General features: G+C 38.0%; 2 protein-coding genes across 2 annotated transcripts; both read right to left on the bottom strand.

Annotated features, from left to right (window-relative positions):
• Positions 1 to 1,051: 1,051 nt before the first annotated feature.
• Positions 1,052 to 16,831, bottom strand: LOC106931910 (pterin-4-alpha-carbinolamine dehydratase 2). Its single transcript, XM_015010290.2, has 4 exons — positions 16,664 to 16,831; positions 14,828 to 14,959; positions 5,975 to 6,055; positions 1,052 to 3,532 (listed from the first exon to the last, which is right to left on the bottom strand). Exons 1-4 carry the CDS (start codon positions 16,763 to 16,765, stop codon positions 3,437 to 3,439), a joined length of 411 nt encoding a protein of 136 aa, XP_014865776.1. The 5' UTR covers positions 16,766 to 16,831; the 3' UTR covers positions 1,052 to 3,436.
• A 796-nt stretch (positions 16,832 to 17,627) lies between these two features.
• Positions 17,628 to 22,309, bottom strand: txndc15 (thioredoxin domain containing 15). The gene is made up of 6 exons (XM_014977771.2): positions 22,102 to 22,309; positions 21,156 to 21,463; positions 20,909 to 21,052; positions 20,006 to 20,169; positions 18,949 to 19,079; positions 17,628 to 17,896 (listed from the first exon to the last, which is right to left on the bottom strand). The coding sequence occupies exons 1-6, from the start codon at positions 22,196 to 22,198 to the stop codon at positions 17,700 to 17,702; spliced, it is 1,041 nt and encodes a 346-aa protein (XP_014833257.2). The 5' UTR covers positions 22,199 to 22,309; the 3' UTR covers positions 17,628 to 17,699.
• Between the last annotated feature and the right edge of the window lie 508 nt (positions 22,310 to 22,817).

Genomic DNA, 22,817 nt, shown 5'->3' with positions numbered 1-22,817 from the left:
AGCCGCGGACTTCTGGCAACTCTGCTTTCTTTCAGTAACATGAAATTAACTACTCATCATGTTTAAAAGAAAATATTTCCAAATGAAGCTGTAATTTTCTGTTCTGGTAAAAAGTTACAAAGTTTTACAGTCAGCTCAGCATCAATACAAATAAAAAGCATCAAATTCAAACTGATCTGTTTAGATCCAGAGCTGCTTCACTTTGGAGCGTTTCTCAGAGAAGTGATGGAAGGAGAACCTGGAAACAGCTTCACTTTCCTAAATTTACTTATACAGAAAAAGAGTCAGACGGGGTCATTTACAAATTACATGTGCAAAATATTTAACTCTTTCATTGTGAAAAAGTTTGCTAAACAAATACAAAAAATAAAGTGAAACAGAAATAAAAACAGTAAATTAAATGTTCCTGTTACTAAACAATGAAGAAACGCAGTAAGACTTTAATAATCAGCTTCAGATTTAAAGGTGATCCATTCTGCTTCTAGACAGGTTAGGGCAGATCTATGACCTAAACAAAACATGACGACGACATTTTTAGGACCAAATCATTCTTAGGTTTCAGTCTGACCTGTTAGGGCCTCTGTCGCTTTAAATCCAGTCAAGCTACTGCTGGCCACGCCCCCAACTCAACGTTCACACTCATAACAAAATGGCTGCAAACAGGTGGGCAGTTATAAAACTGTACATCTTTGAAAAACATTAGTGGAGCCTCCTGCACAACCAACCAGACTGCAGCAAGTCAACAATTAAACTCTTGTGTTTTCCAGCAGCCATTGTACAGAGGAAAACCAGCCGACCAAACGCTGGAGATCAGGTGGGGTTGCTACACTCTGGAAAATGAGCCGTTTCAAAAACTTCCAGACACTAAAAATCATAATGAACCTATTGCCAAAAAACAGAGGGGTGTTTTTAATCACAGACTGAAATGGAAATAGAAAAGTGTCTAAAATGTGACTAACATGTTGCTGTCAGTGTTTTCTCTCTCACTGATTTTCACTAAATGAGAAAATACAAAATGTGGTTTTCAACACAATAAACAATCCAAACACTGTTTAAAGTCCAAACTTCTTTATTAAATAATGCATTAAATCTGATTAATGTTTTGAGTCAGAGTTTAGTTTCATTTTAATAGAACATGTCTGACAACATGAAGTAGGTGATAAGACAATAAGAACCTGATGTAATATCATTAATAAATTAATCCGACAGAGAAAATGTTGCAGATTTAACAGAACTCTGATCTCTCGTTTCCCATCCTGGTATCATTATGGAAACCAGCATTTTAACTGGCAACCAGTGAACATTTGGCTCTTCTGTTTCAATTAGGTACAAGAAGAACATGTGTTCAGTTGAAACGATACAGATGAGCTACATGAGAGCAAACTGAGCTGGAAGCCATTAAAAACACCTGAACTCACTGGTTCTGTTTCCATGAAGGAGCGTCGGCTCAGGAAGAACAAAAGCAACATTTGTCTGATTTCTGCTCACAAAAAGAAATGAAAATGTTCACAGACGAGGCGTCATGTACACCAACTGATGAAACGACGAGGAAAAAGCAGAACATTTTGTGATCATACAAATTACAGAATTTATGTAAATATTCAGAAAGTCTGATTCCTTGCAGAACCTGAAGAACAGGAAGTTCTTCGTGTTACTAAGTAACTTGTGACAGAAATCACATGTGGGGTTCCTCAGGGTTCTGTCCTGGAGTCCATGTCCTTTAAGATGCTCCCACCCGCTCGGATTACTGACACTCATAAGATCAGCTATGATAATTATGCAGATGATGCTCAGGTCTTCACTCCAATCTCCTGGATCTGTGGGTGGATGTCTGGTTTCCACCCGGACGTATTTAGATGCGACACACGGATCTAATCAGGCTTCAGTATTGTGCGTTCATGAAGGTAAGTGTTTAAATTTTATTTTACTGCTAAATATTCAGTGTTTATGAATTCTTGTTTATTACCAGGCTGTTAGCCTAATGCTAACGTTCATATTTGACTCATTACTGTAAACGGCACCAGGTAAGTTGCTGCTGCCGGCGTAACCTTGTTCACCTTCCCAAAGTATAAAGGACTGGAAAAGTCAAAGTTATTGTGTGGCTCATAACTGATGGAGGGTTGAATACTTTTAGTTTCCATTTGGTCCAAAAGTTTGGGAAAGAATTAAATCTGCTTTCAGTGTTTAGATTAACAAAAGCAGAAAGTTTAAATATTTCGTACTGCAATCATAAATCCAATTTTCTCAGATTCAAATCTGGATTTGACTTTTAAACTAATTATCTGTGATTGATGAACTCATTTAAAACCATTTCTTTATTTTTGTGTTTCTAGCAGGAAAGATAAATTGTTGCTGCCTCTGCAAACGTTTTGGCCGGAGGGACAGGAGCGCGATCAAGGAAAACAACCGTCAAGTAAATGTTGTGCCAAACGTGAAACGCTGCAGTTAGTTTATCTCCTTGTTTCCAAGACATAAATAAAAAACATTTAGCTTCATAATAAATAAAAACTCGTGGATCTGTTTCATGGACATTTTCCTGCCATCCTGGAGTTAAACTCCAAGATAAAAACATGAGAAATAAAAAATGTCTTTTTCTTTTCAACTTAAGCAAGTTTTAAAAAATGAGTGTAAAATATCAGCTGTAAATTTCTACGATACATTAAAACAAATATTAAAATCTGGAAAATTTGTGTTTGAAATGTTTAAATGAAATCCGTTAAAAAACGTGAGCAGATAAAGTTTTGAAAACATTTTTCTCCAAGTTGTTCCAGTTTCATCTGCTGTGATGAAACCAGGTTGATGAATGAGTGAAAAGCTGCTTTATGCAGATTTAATCCTAAAAAAAACAAATTTTGTTGTTTAAAGTCAGATTTTTTCCCAAGCAACCAGCAGATTAACATTTTAAAATGATGTTTCATGCAGTTTATCCAACTGTTTGCACCAGAAATTATTTAGAGGAATAGAAGCGAAAGTGATTGAATGCAAATGCTGAGAAGTTTCCATATTTCTTATTTGTACGTCATTTTTCTTCTACTTCACAGTTATGCACCACTTGGTGTTGGCCTATCAAAAAATCCCAGTAAATACATAAAAAAGAGGGAAAAGTTCAAGGGGTCCTTCGCTTTGCTCCAACCTGCCAAGCCAAAACAAAAAAATACGACTGAGGAGGACGGAGTCAGGAACAAGTCGTTTCCTGCCAAGTCCCACGCAGAAAAACTATTCAATTTATTTTATTACCTTCTGCAATGAGAAATGCTGCCAAAATCAAGCAGTCGGTGATAAAATGGAGTCAAATCTACAATCTTTCCACCTGAAGACCCAGAATCAGATCTCTGGAGGAAGAACCTCATTTTGGTCCATTTTATTGGCAGAAAACAAAAGAATGATGGAAAAACTCTGGATTACTAAAAATGGGACTTCAGGACAACGTCTGACATTACATTGAAAGTGCAATTTTGTCAATAAATTTGGCCATTTTGACGTCACGTTTAGAAATCCCTCCGCAGTCATGAGTGGTCAGAGTAATTTGGACCTGAGGAAACAGAAGCAGACTGGGTTCAGTCACAAACATGTTCAAAATGTTCCTGCTGCTTTAACATGAATGCTCTGCGATATTTACATTCACACACCAGAAAACGTGTTTATTGGCTCAAAGAACGTCTAACTGTTATTTACTACACAGAATAAAACCCTTTTGTTCAGACCGGTTCCCTGTAACGACGTATTTATTTATAAAATGTCATTTTTAAGTAAACTCAACCAGCAGGTTTCTGCTTTTATTCTTCATTTCATGACATTTGTTGTAAATAAAATGTTAGCAGTGAAGCAGCTAAAACAAACATTCCTCTGAAAACGTTGATGGAACAAAAAAAGAGTAAATAGCCGAAAACATTTAAAGAAAATCTTTCAAAGACCCTCAGAAACCCACTTCCTTAAGCCCAGAACCGGGGCAGAACCGGGGCAAAACCGGGGCAAAACCGGGCCAGAACCGGGGCAGAACCAGGGCAAAACCGGGCCAGAACCGGGACAGAACCAGGGCAGATTTAAACTTTTCTTCCTTCATTTTTGCACCTCCTCTCAGTTAAACATAAACACATTTGGTTTCCATGGAAACGCGAGGCTCTCCTAGAAGCTGATAAAAAGTATTTTGCGTTTGAGTTTCTGTCCAAAGTTCTGCAGAACCGACATCAGAGATCAGGAGTCTTCAGCAAAAAGACACCATACGGAGCTCAGGCAGTGCCAAAAATAGATATTTTGGTGGCTTAATTTGTGTTTTTAAGCCACCACTAAAATGTGCCTAAATTTGTTGTAATTTTTTTTTTTACACTGGATTACAAAAAATACACTTCAATCTCTTAATATTTTATTCAATTTCAATAAAAAACGAATGTGGGTATTTTAAAAAGTTTTTTCTTCTTTCCATACCGATATGAGGTTCAGTACCAACTGATACAGAACTTTATTTAACGCAGACATAAATGCACTGAACTACAAATTTATCTGATAACTTAAATACACCATTCAGTGTGCATTGAAAAAGTCATTTCTGTTCCATCCTCCTCTCCTCTGCAGTGATATTTACGTTTCTGATTGAGTCTCCAAAGTTTTAGCTTTATTTTGATACCAAGATTACTGAAACAGCGTTTGTAACTGCTGAGAAAAACTCTACCAGATTTGGGTTTGTTATTTTAAACATACGTCAGAAAATCCTGGGGGCTTTGAGGTTTTTAGAGATTGCATGAAGGTCTGGAGGAGCCGTGGAAAAGTAAGTACACCCCTGATCAGCTGAGCAACTTAAACCAGTGAGGTTGAACCCTACGCGGGATTTTTCTTCACACTTCAGCGAATCATGAAAACTGAGCAGAACATTATTTATGTTCAGTATGAATTCAGAATGGATCAAGTATTTTGTTCAGGTTTTCAGTGTCTGGTGCAAAGCGCCGAGATCTGCAGCCGCTTTAATAAAGAGTGGATTAGGAGCAGCATTCCTCCTAAAGAGCCGCGCTGCACGGCACGGTAATTCAGCGGCTTCAGCCTAATGCTGACAGATTTTCACCGACCGGCTGCGTCACACACTTCTCCACCTCCGAGGAAAAATCGCTGACGAGCCGGGAAGAGACACTCGGCTAAAAGCAAAGAGTAGAAAGTTTACTCCAGTACTGAGTAACTGATCAAATTATCATTTAATATTTAAAAATGTCATCATCAGACGGACCAAAATGTAAAGTTAAGTGGAAATTTTGGTATTTTAAGAAGCAAAATGACGATAAATCATATAAGGAACATAAAATAAAATGTTTCCAAATCAGTTGTTGAACTTTAACAGAAGCTGCAGGTTTGAGTCTGTTTCTGGTTAAAACATGTTTGATTTTCATTCAGAGGAAAGAAAATCCAGAAAGTTTACTCAAGTAAGAGCAAAAATACTTCATAATAAAATTACTCAAGTACTGTGTAGTAAAAATACTCCTAAAAGTACATTTCTCAATACCTGATGAGGTGGAGTCGTCTCAGTAATCGAGTCATTAAAATTGGCACATTTTGTTCATTTAGGTTTTTTTTCTATACCTTAGAAATGTATTAAAACACTCAAAAAACTAAATTAGATGTATTTTTAACTGAAAAAGGAAATATTTCCTAAAATGCAATAACAGCTAAAAATAAACACATCAAACATCAACATGTGAAAAAAATGACCAAAAAGTTTTTTCCCACCTTAAAGCCAAAATGTATATGTTTATAAAATTTTGCCTTAATTGTGCTTCTCTTTTTATCAAAGGGTTAACGATCAATAATCAATAATCGATTAATCGGATGAATCGTTCCAGGAGAAAAACTAAAGGACTGCAGGTGAAACTTGTTTTTTTATGTTTTTATTTCTGACTTTTAGAATATTTTAGGAGTTTGGATGGAGAGATTTCTGGAGAGTCTGAATCGGCGCCTGTGGGTTTTATGTGCAGCAACAGGAAGGTTTTACCTTATTGTAAACGTTGAACCACTCTGGATGATGGTTCATCTTCTCCGCCTGCAGAGCGACTCGAGACATGAAGCCAAACGCCTGGAGGGAGAAAAACTTCATGGGTTCAGGCTTCATAATGACTCGTGTTCAGAAATACTATTAAAAAACTAAAATATGTACTTTTTAGGGGTTCATCATCTAAAGTAAGACTGAAAAGTACATTGGAGAAATTCTAATGAAAGATCTGTTTCAGTTTTATGTTTTCAGTGTTTTTGCTCATTTTGATGATTATGGATTTCAGACAAAATAAAAATATAAATTCATCTTTCTAGATGATCATATGACATAAAAATGATTTTTAACAGGAATCTCTGCAGTCATGTCCAGCAGACAACCTAACCACAGCAGCTGGCTGCTATGTCCAAGCACATTAACAGAAAGTTAAGTGGAAGGACAACACAGCGACACTTAAAATCAGAAAAGGTTTTTAAAACTCCCTACAACATCCTGCAAAAATTAACTTTCACGTTTAGACAAACTGAAGCACATTTAAATGTATGAACTCGGCCAACATAAACAACAAGTCTGAGGAAAATAATCTATTTTTATCAATAAAATTATCCTAAATATGTTTTCTGCATATTTTTTGTACTTAAAAGTCATAATTGGTAAGCAGAGGTTGAAATATTTTAATCTTACTATAAAACATAAATGCAGCTCATTAAAATATCCATTTTTAATTTTGACAGTAAAAATATGAATCCCAGTTTGGAAACTAATTTCTTTCAGTGTAGATCAGTTATGTAGCACCAGTCACTTTTTACAGGACAAAAAGGTTCAAATTATATCGAATAATCCCAAACAAGCCAACAATAATCATAATCTGAGATTTAAAGACAGTCAATAAAATGATATCATTTAGTTAAATCCAGCCATCATATTGGTAAAATGTTTCTGATCCAATCGGTCGTTAAGTGCAGAAGCACGAGGCGACAGTGGGCTGAAGAACCGCATCGTCCCCGTTTCCCTGGAAAATAAACGATTCTGCTGAAAACATTCAGCAGCAAAACCAAATGTTTCCACCAGTACACTTAAAAAAATAAAAAGTTAACTAGATGTCTGATTTAAATCCTCAGCAAAACTAAAATTACATTAAATTTAATCTCGATTAATCAGTCATTAAAACAACTGTCAACTAATTCAGTAATCAATTAATCAATAACTGGGGAAAAAGGAAAAGACCATTTGCTGAGCAGAAACTAAGAAATAAACATTTTGTATTTAAATTAAAAAAAAACTGCCTGTAAATATGAGAAACACAAAACTCCTAAAAAAATCTCAGATTTTTTTATTTTTCTTATCCATTAATCAATAATTGAATCTCCAAAATGATAAACCGATCAGATTTACACTGTTGATGTTCAGCTGAGTGTTCAAACATTCAGGAAAGCTGCATTTAACATTTTACTTTAGGAAAAAAAATATTTTCTCATTTTAAAATGTCTATTTGCATTTTTAAATATATTTCTAATATTGTATTATAAAGGTTTAAATTAATCATTTGTTGCTCTAAATTGTGATAAGAAACCATAAAAATGAGTTTTGTTGAATTAATGCATTTCCTCTCAGAACAGAAACATCCTGAAGCTGAAACTTTATTTCTGCACGTTTCTGACCAATCAGAGCTCAGATTGGTCCTCAGGCCTCGGTATGCGGCTCGCTCCAATCACAGGTCATCCAGGGAGTGATTACTGAAATCCTAATTATCTACAAAGACGAGAGAGAAATCCCTCGTCTTGCTCGCCCCGACCAGAGAGAGAGGGGGAAGAAACGCAGGTAGGCCTTATTTCAGAGCAATTTCCCACTGCAATCTCAATTAAGCCCCTAAATGCTTCCTCTGTGCCTAATTAAATCAACTGAAATGCCATTGTTTACGGGCGGCCGCGGCCCCATCCGCCACCTGACAGGACCAAACAGAATTATCTTCACAAAGGAAATTGGGTTTAGTCTTTTTAGCGTGGCGGACCAATTTTTGAGACGCCCTGTTTGGTTCCCTTGTGCCGCTATGCGTGTAACACGATCGGCAGCTCGATCAAATTGGTTATCAGGGAAACCGTCTCCTGATCAATTTAAGTAATTGACATATTCCTGCAACTTGACCCCCAGAGGCTCCAATTTGCAGAGCGAGGCGTTCTGCTTTTCCTCAGCGCTCATTGGCTCTAATGGAGGCGGCGGAGCAGGCTGAGTCAGGTGTTGTCCAAACTTGTCTGGTGTCTGTGGGCCGATCTCAGGCTGAACTGCTGCTGGGAGCCGAGACAGGAAACGGTTGGGCAACACGTCAGGCTCCTGCCGCCGGCCCGCTTCACAACACCAGCAGCTCTTTAGGTCCGGACTCTGACATATCGCATTTGACTCACGACTCTCCGGAACGGACGAACTCGAACTGAACCAGTTCAATAAAACAAGACGTTACTGCCGTTCTCACAATTATTTCAGATTCAGAAGGTTTTATTGAGTAAAACGACAGGGAAACAGAAATGGTCCTACAGTAAAATGTTTCTAAAAACTTGAAAAGCTCTTAAAGTTTCAACTTAATTCAGCCGAGTCGGGCTGGTTTGGTGGTGTGAACGCCAATCGACCTCTGACCTCTGACCCTCGGTCTGGGTTCGGTTGATGTGAACGCCAAGTGGACCGGAAACCGCTCCAGAAGCAGGAAGTGGACTACAGGGCAGGGCATTCTGGGTAAATCCAACCAAAGCTAACGTGCTAGCCTAGCGCTAGCAGCAGAAATGGCTCCTGGTCTTTAGCCTAAAGAGAAATCCTCCAACCGCTAAAATCCTCCATCTTGTTTCCATCTGGTGAAGAAGGAAGTTGCTCTCAGTGTCTTCAGAGGTTTTTGTGTCGTTTCCTTCAGTGGTTGTTGGTGCAGCGCCCCCACAGGCCAGGAGGGGAACAGGTTGGTTTGACTCAGAACCACAGCAGCTGGAGGTGGAGCAGATGTTCTGGGTCCAGTAGAACCGGGTCGACTGGACTGAAGGAGGGGAACATGTGGGTTCAAGTCTTTATTCTGATCAAAGAATGGATGAAAAGTTTCAGATGTGAAAAACTGAAACATCCCAGATCAACTTGGTTCTGCAAAGCTTTGACTTCAGGGAATGAAACAAAAATATTGAAAACTGAAAGATTTGGGCAGTTTTATGCTGAACATTTTTACAAACAAGATTCTTTTTATCTTAAATGCAAATGATTAAATATGTTGTCCAGTTTTGTCTTAGTTATGGCTCCGAGTGTGTTTTTTAGTCTTTTAGTCTGTATTAATGGCTAATTGATTACTAAATTAGATGTGAATTATTTCTATAATAAACATTTGCAGGCCTACTGAGGCACAAACTACAGGAAGTGAATTTTCTGCAAACAGAAAAATATTTTAAAGCTCATGAGAGGAAAATCATCTAATCTCTCCCTACAGATAGAAAAAGATTAAAATTAGTTTTGAAACAGCAGAAATGCTGTGAAAATGGAGCGTTTGTTCTGACGGGCGGCGGTCCCTCAGGGCCAGTAAGCGTCTCAACATCCTCCACTTGGGCCCAAACGAAAATAAAAACCGCCTCTCCACTCCCAGCCAGCAAGTCAACAGAGGTCAAGGGCTCTCCCTCTTAAAGTGCTTTGTTTAGGCCGTTTGTATTGTTTGGGCCACTCTTGTGGCAGGCGGCAGGTCAGCCGGCGAGGCGGCCGTCCTTCGCCGTTTCCAGCAGCTGCAGCTGTCAGACTCAGATAATTTGACGTGAGGTTACGCAGAGTCTCCATCCCAATAATCAGAACCAGCCGCCGCCTGCAGGAGGAGCCATTTTGGAGCTATTACAGGATGATTGTCATACAACACTGGATGAAATAATTTGACGTCGGAGCGAGGCGGTGTTCCCGCTCTGGCTGCGGCCGCGGTTTCAAACACATGTCTGTCATTTGCAGATGGGCTTTCGGCCGCCCGGCGCGCTGCAGAGGCTTAGGAACGCCTCGCCAGGCTAAGTGGCTGCAGACTGCGGCTCCTCCATCGAACCCCGGCAGACACGTTCACACCGTGCACTCAGCCCTACGCCGCCGCATTAGACACATCACCTCCGCTCTGCGGCAGCGAAACGGGAGAACGCTGCGCCCATGATGAGGATGATGACCACACCTCTTATGTTTCACTCTCCAAATAACCTTCCAGCCTCTGCCAGCTGGCTGAGCAGGACCTGGACGACGGAGCGCCAGCGACATCCAGACAGAACATCATTCCCACCAACATTAGCTAAGATTAATTTCAGAGATTTTCTAGAAAAAACTTGGAGGTTTTTCAGTTTCAAAAGTTAAAAATTTTCAGCTTTTGAAAAATAAAAACCTTCAATTCAAATTCAAAGGTACTTTATTGATCCCAAAGAGAAATCAAATGTAGCTCATATTAATTCTGGTTGCTGGCAGGACAGATCTCCTGTAGCAGTCTGTGTTCCGGTCAGTTTGAAAAAGCCTCTGACTGAAGGCACTCTGCCTTTCTCAGAAAACTTAAAAACCTGACAGTTTTCTCTCTTATGAAAAGGGCCGACCGTCTTTCCATAACATAAAGGATAATTTTTAAAATAATTTGATAAGAAATAAAAACAAACTTTGTGAAACTTCAGGAGTTTATTGGACGTTTATATTCCTAAAAGGAACCACATGAGGTGCATTTTGCATCTCAAAGCCGACTCTCAGAGTCCAGGAGCAAAGTCATCATGAAGAGCTAAACTACAATTAAAAGTTCACAAACGTCACATGTTGCAGGATTTCTCTGGATATTTAAGGACAAAATGAGACGAAGTCAGAGAGAAAAATCAGCTGCAGGAAACGTAAAGTTTTACCGACTCGGGGAAAAAACCTGTTTTTCTCTCAGCTTCCATGAAAATAAAGTTCAGATCAGCAAATGATCAAAAGTCTGCAGAATTTTAAAGAACTCAGAAAATGTACTAAACACCGATTCATCTGTTTCAGTACTTCACTCTGAAATTATTACAACTTTTTATTTACTTTAATATTTCATTTCTTAACGTCCATATATTTTAATATTTAAATTTTCTTTTGGTTAATTTATTTTATATAATTTTGGAACTTTTGTGAACTTATATACTTGTTTAAAATATTTTAGTTTTATCTACTTTTTAGGATTTTATTCTAATGTATTTTAGATCATATTTTCATTGAGTTAAAGTAATATTCTTTTAAATTAATATTTGTTCATTCTAGACTTTTAGAAATAATTTTAACCCAAAATGATGAGAAAAACTAAAAGAATAAAATAACAAAGTAACTAAAACTCTAAATTACATTAAATAAACTGAAAAATATGTAGAAAATTTAAGTTTCACATACAAAAGCTGAAAAAAACAAATTTATTTTATAGTTGAGCTGAGCTACAATCACATCGACTCAAACCATGTTGACCGTTAGATTAACTTGTTTAATTTCTCATTGTGAAATTATTAAAACTGATTTATTGTCTGTAATCTGAGGTTTCAGTAATAATCTGAATCAGATTTACAAACAGGAGCTTCAGCAGAAGATTAAAACGGATTCAACAGCCGCAGAACGAGAGACGGAGGAGGAGGATGAAAGCAGCAGCTTCAGCTTCAGCTGCAGCAGCAGCAGCTTCAGCTGCAGCAGCAGCAGCTTCAGCTTCAGCAGCAGCAGCAGCAGCTTCAGCAGCAGCAGCAGCAGCTTCAGCAGCAGCAGCAGCAGCTTCAGCAGCAGCAGCAGCAGCTTCAGCAGCAGCAGCTTCAGCAGCAGCAGCAGCTTCAGCAGCAGCTTCAGATTCAGCTGCAGCAGCTGTCCCCCTGCTGCAGGAGTGAGTTTATGTGGGAAAATGAAGGAATGCCATTGTTGTCAACCTCAGCTAACGTAGCACAACAGTTGAGGATGCACAGCTCACCTCTGCCGTTTCACATGACTGTTTCTGCTTTATTCACAGAAACGTAGAGCAGATGGCCAATCTTTAAACTCTGTGTGTAAACAGCATCAGCGGCTGCAACTTAAAACAAGAAAAACAGAAAAACATGCATGTTTCTGAGCAGAATCACATGTGGTTGCAGGGATTCTCCTCACCACCCAAACCTGGTTAAACAGGAATTTGATGTAAAAAAATACAAAAGAAAAATCCTCTCAAATTCACTGCCACCAACAAACATGACACTTTCCATTTGCAATAATCTGAGTAAAAACCGAGCGCAGATGTCGTTTTTGCTTTTTTAACTGCAGCTCTGGCGCCCCCTGGTGATCACATAAGGAGGCGCTTCAAAGCAGAAAAGGGGGCTTGTTATTTCCATTATAAACTCTTGGGGGATCTGATTTCGTGGACTCGATGTCTTTAGATAAGTGGCAAATGGAAATCAGCCAGCATGTCGCTCCTCGTCAGCGCTCGTCATTTTAAAAGCCCTTTAAGTGCAGCCATGAGAGTGAAAACACCCCGACTGAAACACGGCCCACAAGACAAAACAGAGAGACGCCAACAGCCAAAATTGGAACAACATGAGCTCATCTTCCAGAAGGAAACAAGAGACGAGAAGAGGCAGCGATAGGGAGAGGAGAGGGACATCCACTGCAGGCCGACGGGTTGTTAGTGGTTTGCAAACCAGATGAGACATTTTAACTAATTTCATTGTTTGTGAAAGAAATCATTCTGATCAAAACCCCAATTGCTGCCAACTGGCCGCCTGGCGAGTCTCCGCCTAATGCGGCCCGACGTGTCGGGTAAGAGGATCCGGAGGGGGAGGACGGCCGTACGCGCCTCCGACTTCAAACGGCAGGAAGTGTAAAAACAGGCGGCGTTAGTGGCTGAAGCAGCTAACGGCGGATTAGAGGAAGTCCTCTAAGTGGCCCTGAGATGAAGAAAAAAACGATTTTAAACGGGAGGCTGATTAAAAAGAAAACAAGAAAGTTATGTCAGACTTTCTGCTTATTTCACTGCAAGAGGCATGCAGTAGGACTCCAAATATAAATGTTTTATTGGCCAAAGTAGGGCTAAATGATTAATCGATCACTGAAATAATCAACTAATTTAGTAATTAATTCATTAACTGGAATATACAGATTTTTAAAAAGACCATTTGTTGAAAGAACAAAACACTCAGAGGAGATATCAAGACAAAACAGTATAAAAGTATTCACATTTTACATTTAAAGTTAGAAAGTCATTTGTAAATCTGTTCTACCCAAAACTCCTCGTGTACAAATTACAGAAAACATTTTTTATCTTAAATGCAAAATGTATATTTTTTGTAGTTTTGACATATCGGCTATGAGTGTGTTGTTCTTTAAGCAAATGGTCTTCTTCTTAGTCTGTATACTCCATTAACAATTAATCGATTACAAAATTGATTGATGATTACTTAAATTACCAATTAATCGCGATTAATTTGACTAATCGTTTCAGTCCTGATGTAGACAGAAGGTGGAAACGGATCAAACTTTGCTGCTTAATGTTCAGCCTTCATGTTTTCTGCTGATAGAAATCTCTCCGCGGCTCGCATGAATGCACAAATTCAGGTACGGACGACCAAAAGTGCAAAAAATATTTTTTAAAAACAGCAAACGAGCAAAATGACAACGATATGCAGAAGGTAAAGGTAATTTTATTTATATAGCACATTTTCAGCAACAAGGCAATACAAAGTCTAACAACCACTTTTTTCTTTTACTGTTTTAACCTTTAATAATTTTACTTTTTACCCATGATAACTGCGTTATAGTTCCTTGTTTTGATTGTATTTTTTTGTATTTGTTGACAAAACTTAAGTTATTTTATCGCCTTTATTTGTTTAGCAGGACAAATTATGGATTATTTAGAGACAACAGAAGAAAAAAGTATTTTGGCTAATTTTGGCACATGAATGCATTGTTCCTACCAAATAAGATAAATTTCATTAAAAACAATCCCTCACAGTTTATATAGTCGGCATCTGTACTCGGTGAGTGTTGCTGTGATGGTGCATTAACTGAGCAGAAAAATGTCTGATTTTTGAGTTTGCAGCCCTCTGACTCAACATTTTACTAAAAAACTCAAAAACATTCCTCGGGAATTACAAGCCCTAAGGGAAGATAAGCTCATCCTGGACCATAACTCTGAAAAGCACAATTGATTCAGAAGCATGGGAAGACATTCTGACTCTGCCTTGCAGAATCTCAGTATGTAACTGATATAAAGACATGCAATATAATATTTTACACAATGTATGCATATCTCCATATATATATCTAGCAAGCACACACCAGGAAGTTCCCCAAATGTAAAGGGACTAGAATTATTGAGGCTTTCTGGTGAGCAGAATGTCGAGACATTAGCTCTGCTCCAGGACAAACACTTCTTTGGTTCAGTGCTGCGTCTCCTTGGGTTCATATCCAGTCACAGTTCCAGTTCCTATCGATGTGGCAGAACGTCGATGATGGTTAAATGGGTCGGTTGTGCCGCCCCTTTGATCCAGCTACGGAGAAACTTCATTTCTGAAGTTATTGTATTAGAAAGAATGAGATACTGTGAATGGGAAACTCTATGCTTTTAGAAAAGATGGGAATGTCTGCTCGAATACTTCAAAATCTCAAAATTAAAAGACCAGTAATGTGAACCCGAATGATGTATATATTTAAGTTTAGGTATAATTTGGTTACTTTTCTCAAATAACTGCTGTAATTTATGAACTTGCCTCCTGTTTTTTTGTTCTCTACATCAGAGCTGTATAAGTTTTGTCCTCTGATTGTTCTTTCCTTTTTTTCCTTCCTTTCTGTATAAATTTTCAAAATACCTAAGAAACATAAAAAAACATTCCTCAGAAGAGGCGATATGAAAACAAGCATAAAGCCACAGACCTGATTAAAGGTTTTAAAGTGCAGCTCCTTGAAGATGGCGTCGCGGTCCTCCACCTCCATCCAGCCCGTCGCCCGGAGCTCCATCACCAGCTGGTCCCGGTCTGCAGGGCTCAGCCAATGAGAGTCTGACGACTGGACACAACAAGCCGCTCCAAGTTATTAAAATCAAACATTTCTACCACCGAGTTCAGGCTCAGTTTTACTGGATTTCCTTCAGATTTATAACTGCAGAGCAGCAACAGCCTCATGGCAGCTGCTCATTGTGGGATTTCCTCTGCAGTTTACTCTGCTTTTCCAAACAAAAAAAAGTTATTTTTAGACATTTTTTTCATGTTAAGATATATTGTTTAGGCTTTTGTGATGAGAAAATGTTTGCACAAATAATATCTGTATTATTTGCGATATTATCTGAGACTCCTATTGCTCTAGCTACTATTAAGTTATTCTGTAAATAAAACATAACATATAAGCTGTTTTGGTTAAAATTACTGCAATAAAAGGGTAAATTTACAGGACTCATTTAAAATTACTTGTCTAAATAATATTTATTTTTTATATTTTTGTATCAGTAGCATATATTTAAACCAATCTGGCTATTAGGATCATAATAAAACAGGATCTAGCAGATGTACTGGTGCAAATTTAATAATTTGTTCACCAAACTAAAACAAAAATAAATAGCAAAGAATTGGATTCAACCTTAATCATCCATTAGTGGGGTCAGGCTGCTTCTCCAGCTAACGTTCTGGGCCAGAGGCGGGGTCGCCTGTCCAGGTCGCCAGTCTGTCGCAGGGCAACACAGAGACAGACAACCACACACACACTCACACGTAGGGAGGATTTAGAGAGACCAATTAACCTGACAGTCATGCTTTTGGACTGTGGGAGGAAGCCAGAGTACCCAGAGAGAACCCACTCTGCACAGGGAGAACATGCAAACTCCATGCAGAAAGATCTTGGGCCGGGAATCAAACCCAGAACCTTCTTGCTGCAAGGCAACAGTTCTACCAACTGCACCACTGTGCAGCCTAATGTTAATCAGATTATTAGATTACAATAATCTGATTTCTTCATTATAAGAGAAAGCTATAGCAGTTTTCTGCAGTATATGTGCATCTTTAGATACAGAAGATAATGTAATTCTTTAAATTAATTAAGGCAAGTGTACAGATTTATGATCAACAGTGAGTCACCTTCGTTAAATTGGAAGCTGCTGCATCAGGAGATGTTATTAGATACCTAAACGATGGATTAGTTTTTAATGTGTCAGTTATTAGTTTAAATGTATTGTAATATTGTTGTTCTGTTTGAAACCATTCGTGTTTTATTTTGTGGACACCTGGGTGCAGTTTGTTTAGTCTCCAGCAGGTGGAGGTGTTTCCGTCAATGCTGCTAGTCACATTTCCTAACAAAATCTGAGCTACTATTTCACTATGCTTTGTCATGCATGTTTCTCTGTATTTTATTGTGATAAACTCCTAACATTGTGATTTTGAATGTCTTTTTCAGCGCGCTCCAAGTTTCTTAAATTGTGTTTTTAGTTCCTTATTCCCAAACTCTTGCGCGATATTATAAAATTAACAGAAGCCCGGAGAGATTTTAAATAAATGTTAACATAGCACTAACATGACAGAAGGTAACAAAATAAATTTAGAGTAATTAAAAGGATGTGTGTTTTTCGTCATGACACAAACTAAAAGCGACATACGCCGCCGCTTCTACAAACTTTCCCCCATGAAGAAACACCGTCGGGATAACAACTCTGGCGTCCCGCTCGTCTTTTAAAGACGCTAATTAACATGAATGCTAACAGAAAAGCGCGGCTGTTGCTCTCACCATTTTAGAGTAGTTTCTGTGGAGCGGAGGTTTCCTTAGGCAGTTCAACCGGCTGCAGGACCGAAAGCTGCTCGTCCTCAGGATGAACGTTAACGCAAACATGTCTGTTTCACTTTATTTACCCTTTACAACCTGTTCTACGCAAACGTGCGTCCTCCGAGGTCCTGACTCACGTTCAACGTAGCTGTTCACCTCACTGCCTGATCAAAATCACCCGAAAGGAGTCAGCCTACACAAAAACTAGTAAAAAAAAATCAAAAAGTAAATGTATACACGTAGTTATTAAAATAATTTGTGTATAGCAATAGAAACATTTCATTGACTTTTTTTTCTTTTACATCTAACCTTTAACATTCACTCTCACAGGGGGCACAACTAATGGTCACCAAATAATTGTATTTATTTACACTTAAGTCAATATATTTATTCATATTTAACTTACTTATTTCACACTCGTGTTGTTGTATTACTAATGGAATGTTTATATTTACTAATAACATTTTGGATGGGAGTAGCTTCTCAAAAATTAAGCAATAAGTAATTTTCTAGGGGATCAATAAAGTGTATTTTATTTTCTAGGCGTATTAGTAACCCATTTTAGCAACAAAACTGCCAGGAAATTAGAAGGATGTAAGGGAGGTTAAAAATATCAGTAGTTTTTATTTTTTCATAGTTTATCCAGATCAGAAAACAATAAAAGCATATTAAGTTAATTTCTGGTCCGTTTTGTTGCTTAAATCATGACTTGTTATGAAATTATTCTTATAAAATGGAGTTTCTTTCATGTAAAATATTTCTACTTTATTTTTTGTTTGTAAAGAAATTGAGGTGTGACTAACATGCTACACGCGTCACATTTGCTTTATGTGATTTGAACTTTGAACTCTAAGATTATTGCCCACCACTGAGGGGAAACCAACTCAAAAAGCTATGAAATATTACCAATTTTTAAAACATAAACCACAACATTTCACATATTTTATTTGAATCTAAAACATTTTTGAATGAAAAACTTTGCAGTGTGATTATTGTGTTTTCAGTCCTGGTGTTCGTGCTCCTGTCCCGGTATGAGCCAGCGCAGGCTGTCCGCCCGCAGGATGGCGTAGACGATGAAGGCCGTGATGAAGAGGATGGAGAAGACGAGCAGCCAGTCGATGCCTCTCACCGGGATGCTGGACAGGGGCCCCTTCTGGTCTCCCTCTGTCACGTCTCTGTTGGGGCCCGCTTCAAACCCTGAAACCAAAACATTCTGCTTTAACCTCTTAGTTTATCTAAATTTTATTTCTTTACACGTCTGAAAAGTCCTCAGAAACACCAGCCTTCCCCTGGGAGCCAGCTGACGATTATAGACTATAATCAATGATTTAAACTTCACAACATTTGCTTAGACATTGACCTTAAGCAATAAAATTCATTAGATATTTACATAATTGCTTCTGTCAGAAATGTTTGATGTAAAATTTTTGATGGCTAAATTAGGGTTAGAGTGCGGGTTTTGATGTCTTTGATGTTTTTAATGTTTTTATCTTTACTTTTCATCTAGTTATTAACTTCTTTTAATTTCTCTTTCACCCCGTCTATGTAAACCCCCTGGAAAACGAATCTATGTCTAGGGGTGTGAGAATCCTTGTTAAATGACGTTGAACTAAAGTCCTACGGGGTTTAGAGTCCCAGTTGACGGCGTTTCAACTAAAAACCTGGAGGTTTGACTAAAGTCCCAGAGGGTTGGAGCCCCAGTTAAACGATGTTCACAGAAGAAAAATGAGCAGAAAGTTCTCTGAAATTCCAAGTAGGTTTGAATTTAACAGGAAAAGGAGAAATTACAAGACTATCCCAATGTAAACATCAAAGCACATGTTTCTAACCATTATCTTTTTTATCAAACTAAAAAAAAGTGCAAAAACATGTTTGTTGATTTATTCATCACTCAATACATTTTATTTCTAAAGCAGCTAAAAGTCTTGCACACAATGATAACAATAAACCCACAATGCAAAAAACAATTCAATCATCATGTATGAAAAATTAACGACTGAGCAGAAAAATTCATGGACCAGAAATAAAGTGATCACTTAAATATTATTTCCTATGCTTTTAATTAACAGGAGAAAACATTAATTTATTGCCAATCAGAACCGATCAAGAGGCAGCTGACCGACTGATCGGTTCACCGAGCTGAAAGCTGCACCCATATCCAGATCACACACACACACACACACACACACACACACACACACACACACACACACACACACACACACACACACACACACTGCTGGCTCTACCTGTCTGGTTGGTGATGAAGGAGGTGAGCATCTCCAGCGTGCGGTCCGTGTGGTTGAAGCGAGCCATAGGTTTGGCCCCCTGGAACAGCAGGATGTTGGGAACGGCCACCGTCCCAAACCTGGTGGAGAGACTGGCAGCCAAACGCAACCGGGACAAAAGTTCAAGAGATGGAAACTATAAACACAACTTATGGTTCCTTATTTAATTACTACTAATTTATCAATTTCAGCACTGAGAGAGGAAGCTTTGCAAATAATCGACTTACGATTAATTGTCAATCTATGCTTCATTAGATTAAAATTAATTCCAATTGATTAATTAATGACGTCCGCTGACTGATTAGTGTTTGGAAGTCAAGCTACAGTGTTGTAGTACAAAATTAAGAATTCAACATGTTTCTATTCAAGTAAAAGTAAAAAGTATCCGTCCAAGAAATGACTCAAGTAAGAGTAAAGAAGTATTTGGTAAAAAGTTACTGAAGTAACGAGTAACTGATCAAATTATCAATCATTTAAGATTTAAAAATTACATCATCAGATGGACAGAAATGTAAAGTTAAGTGGAAATTTTGGTATTTTAAGAACCAAAATGACAATAATTTATATAAGGAACAAAAATGAACAAAATTAAGCAAAACAAAAATTTTCCAAATCAGTTTCTTTCAATAAAAAATATGAAACTAATAAAAACTGCAGGTGTGAGTCTGACTGGTGAGTTTTTGGTTAAAACATGTTTTTCATTCAGTGGGAAGAAAATCCAGAAGTTTTACTTCAGTAAAAGTAAAAAGTACAGCGTAGTAAAAATACTCCTAAAATAGTTTTTCAGCTCAACTCTGTACAAGACAAACTGGTTCCTGCTGAACAAGTTGCTCATTATTACATCTGTGGTGAAGAAAATGTCTAGTTTGCAGTTTGGCTCAAACTGTTTATTTAAACTGAACTCGACAATCATAAGGAAACTAAGCCACAGAGTAAATGAAACTAAAATGAATCGTGTTTTTAACGGAGACGCAGCAGGAAACGAGGCGTATTCACACCCTACAGAGGTTACATCCACCTGCTGTGCTGCGAGGCATCCAGTGCCAGGAAATGCATGCTGGGAAAAACGCGGGGCAGGGCGTTGAAGTGCGGCGCCAGTTTGGCTGAGAACTGACACCAGGCTGTGAAGAACAGAACCACAGAGCACTCTGTGCTGTTGGCGTTGAGAAAATCCATCAGGTCCTGAAAGAAAGGAGCAAATCCTCACTTTGCTGCTCAGTTACAGGAAAAACCTCTGAAGTTTCACTGGCTGGAACAGAAAACAAGCAGATCAGCCTCTGTAAGATAAATGAGGTGTTTAAACAACAACATCCTAACAGTTAAAGATCATCTGACTGTTTGTTTCTGTCCTTGAGTTTCTTTAGATCATCTGGACCTTTAGGACCTTTTCACCTACTTCAGTCTGTCAGACAGGAGCCATTTATCCTGGATTAATTACTAGAAACCAAAGCAGTTTCCAACCTGGGTGCAGCTGCTGAAAATTAGTTCATTCATGACTTACCAGTGAGGGGATTACATTTTTAAAACGTCCCAGGTTGAAATTGAAAATGACAGCAAAAAACACAAATTTTGCAAAGTATTTTTGTTTAGTTTCTCCTGCAAATATCTTAGTTCATTTTAAATTAGACAAAACTAACTTAAAACTAACTTTCAGCAAGATAAAACAAAATGTTTTTGTTACATAGGCAGATGATTTCATTTATAACAAGATATGTTTCCCAAGTTATAAGTGAAATCATCTGGCAGGGGATCTAGAACTTTTTCATCAATATTAAAAAATAACTGACTTGAAACTAGCTCTTGCTGAAAAGTTACTTGTAAGTTAGTTTTGTCTTATTTCAAATAGATATTTTCACTAGAGACTAGACCAAAGTGATGTTTTGTGTTTTTGCATTGTGACAGATTTCACAGGAAGAAGCACCTGTGAGGCGTTGAGGACCTGAACGGTGAAGCTCTCCAGTCCTGTGATGTTCCTCTTGTCACAGTTCACTTTATACGTCTTTGCTGTCTCTGTGGTGTTCGCTTCTTCAGCTGGGAGTTCTGCAGGGACCATCTCCAGAGTGACCTGGAGGTGAAACAATAAAAGTAAAGGTTCTGTGTGATGTTTTCAGCCCTTCAGTCATTTCACAGCAGCTTGTATTTCAGTTTCTGAGCTCCAGCTGAAGAACCTGCTGCATTGATTCTGCTTCCGGTTCCTCCAGCAGCTCCAGGTCTTCGGCCTGCGCAGGCGAGATGCACCGATCGCCGTTCCCGTCGCAGGGGGGAGAGAAGCCCGACTGGAAGTCCTTCACGTTCCTGGGAATCAGGGATTCGATGTCAGACGGATCGATCGGGGTTTCAGTCCCCATCACCGCGTCTGCGATTTCAGCCGTCTTAAACTGCCGTCTGGGCAAAGAGTCCAACTCCTCCGACTCAACAAAGCTGGGTTTATTCTCCGACTCCTCTGACAGAACAACCTGAGGAGACTCATCGGTTCCTGAAGAAAAACAGAAGATATCTCACTCAACATTTCTAATGTGGTTCAGTCAGGAAGGTTCAAACACAAATCTCACAGAGAGGAGGGATTCCCTTACGAAACCCATCACAGCCTTAAAGCTGCAGTACGTAACTTAAAAAATAAATATGGTTTGCCAACACTGATGCTCCACTAATATTTATAAACATTTTTCACTATACATTATCCTCTGTTAGTTTTTATTTAATCTTGACCAAGTGTGCATTTCAGATTTCTATTAAATATGGGTTAATTTTTAAATGTTTTATCCAACTTGTTTATTCCAAAACTTACTTGACGGAAGAGTCAAAAATACAATGTAAAACTGTATTTATAATCTATAAAGAAGATATAATACAGATCTTTATATCTGTGGTAAACAACTACCTATTTTATTAAGTGGGAAAAAATATGATCACATTTACATGTGTTTAAATTAGCCAGCTTAAGATATTAATGAAAAATGGCGTCACATTACAAGACGATAAATTGACTTAAACAAAAATATAAGCAACACAGAACCTTTAATTAGTGCTTCTATATACAATCTTAACATAAATGTTATATTTATTAGCATAATCGTCGGTTAATTTTCACAACATTGACAGTTAGTGTCCTACCTTCTGCTGTCTCAGCCGATAGACTCAACATGGCGGGACTATGAAAAATGAATAACAAAACAAACGTTATAAAAGGTTTACGATACTTCCGCGACATATTTTAGTTTTTAAGACGACCAGGCGGTCAGAGAAGTGATGATGAGGCCATTATGATGAGATGTGAGAGCAGCATTTGTTTCCTAGGAACAAATATTTCGCACTGTGGCGGAACTATATAAAAGATACACCGCAAATTATAACTTCCGGGGTGCTAATGCAACGTTTGATTACGTAAAGAATGAATAATAAGAAATTCTAAACAATATTTTGCATAGATTTAAGGTTGATGCACATTTTATCTTATTTTTGTCATTTACAAATAAATTTGTACTTTTTTTACTTTATATTTTAACTTAACTTTCTTGAATATTGTCAATAATGATCATTCTTACGGTTATTATTTCTATATTATTATGTAACGTCTCCTTATTCCTCTATTATTTTTTTAGTTTTATTTGCTGATATGACGTATTGTGTTGCGTACAAGATCTTATGTTTTTATTCAGACTAAAGTATATTTTAGGGCTCATGGGGGAACAAAAACTAACATGTGCTTCCAGATTACTTTAGTAGAGCTTTTTCTTCTTTCATTGCTTTCAAATTACTTCCAGAATAATTTCATTTTTTTCTATTAGGCCTCCAAATAAAATGATCAAACCCATTGTTTTAAGGCTAAA

Source organism: Poecilia mexicana, unplaced genomic scaffold (assembly GCF_051168715.1).
Source record: "Poecilia mexicana isolate PSO_F unplaced genomic scaffold, ASM5116871v1 scaffold_14, whole genome shotgun sequence".
In the NCBI taxonomy this organism is placed as follows: Eukaryota; Metazoa; Chordata; class Actinopteri; order Cyprinodontiformes; family Poeciliidae; genus Poecilia; species Poecilia mexicana.
The sequence above is the reverse complement of the archived record's forward strand: the minus strand, read 5'-3'. Positions and strand labels throughout refer to the sequence as shown.

What these genes read in the sequence shown, in the direction of transcription:
- LOC106931910 (XM_015010290.2), bottom strand. Translation starts at nt 16,765, where the DNA reads ATGTTTGCGTTAACGTTCATCCTGAGGACGAGCAGCTTTCGGTCCTGC. An exon ending in ACAGAAACTACTCTAAAATG is followed by an intron (nt 14,960 to 16,663) that starts GTGAGAGCAACA and finishes TGTTGTGTCCAG; the next exon opens with TCGTCAGACTCTCATTGGCT. An exon ending in GGTTCAACGTTTACAATAAG is followed by an intron (nt 3,533 to 5,974) that starts GTAAAACCTTCC and finishes CTGTTTCCTCAG; the next exon opens with GTCCAAATTACTCTGACCAC.
- txndc15 (XM_014977771.2), bottom strand. Translation starts at nt 22,198, where the DNA reads ATGTCGCGGAAGTATCGTAAACCTTTTATAACGTTTGTTTTGTTATTC. An exon ending in ATCGGCTGAGACAGCAGAAG is followed by an intron (nt 21,464 to 22,101) that starts GTAGGACACTAA and finishes GTTTTTCTTCAG; the next exon opens with GAACCGATGAGTCTCCTCAG. An exon ending in GATGCCTCGCAGCACAGCAG is followed by an intron (nt 19,080 to 20,005) that starts GTGGATGTAACC and finishes TTTGGCTGCCAG; the next exon opens with TCTCTCCACCAGGTTTGGGA.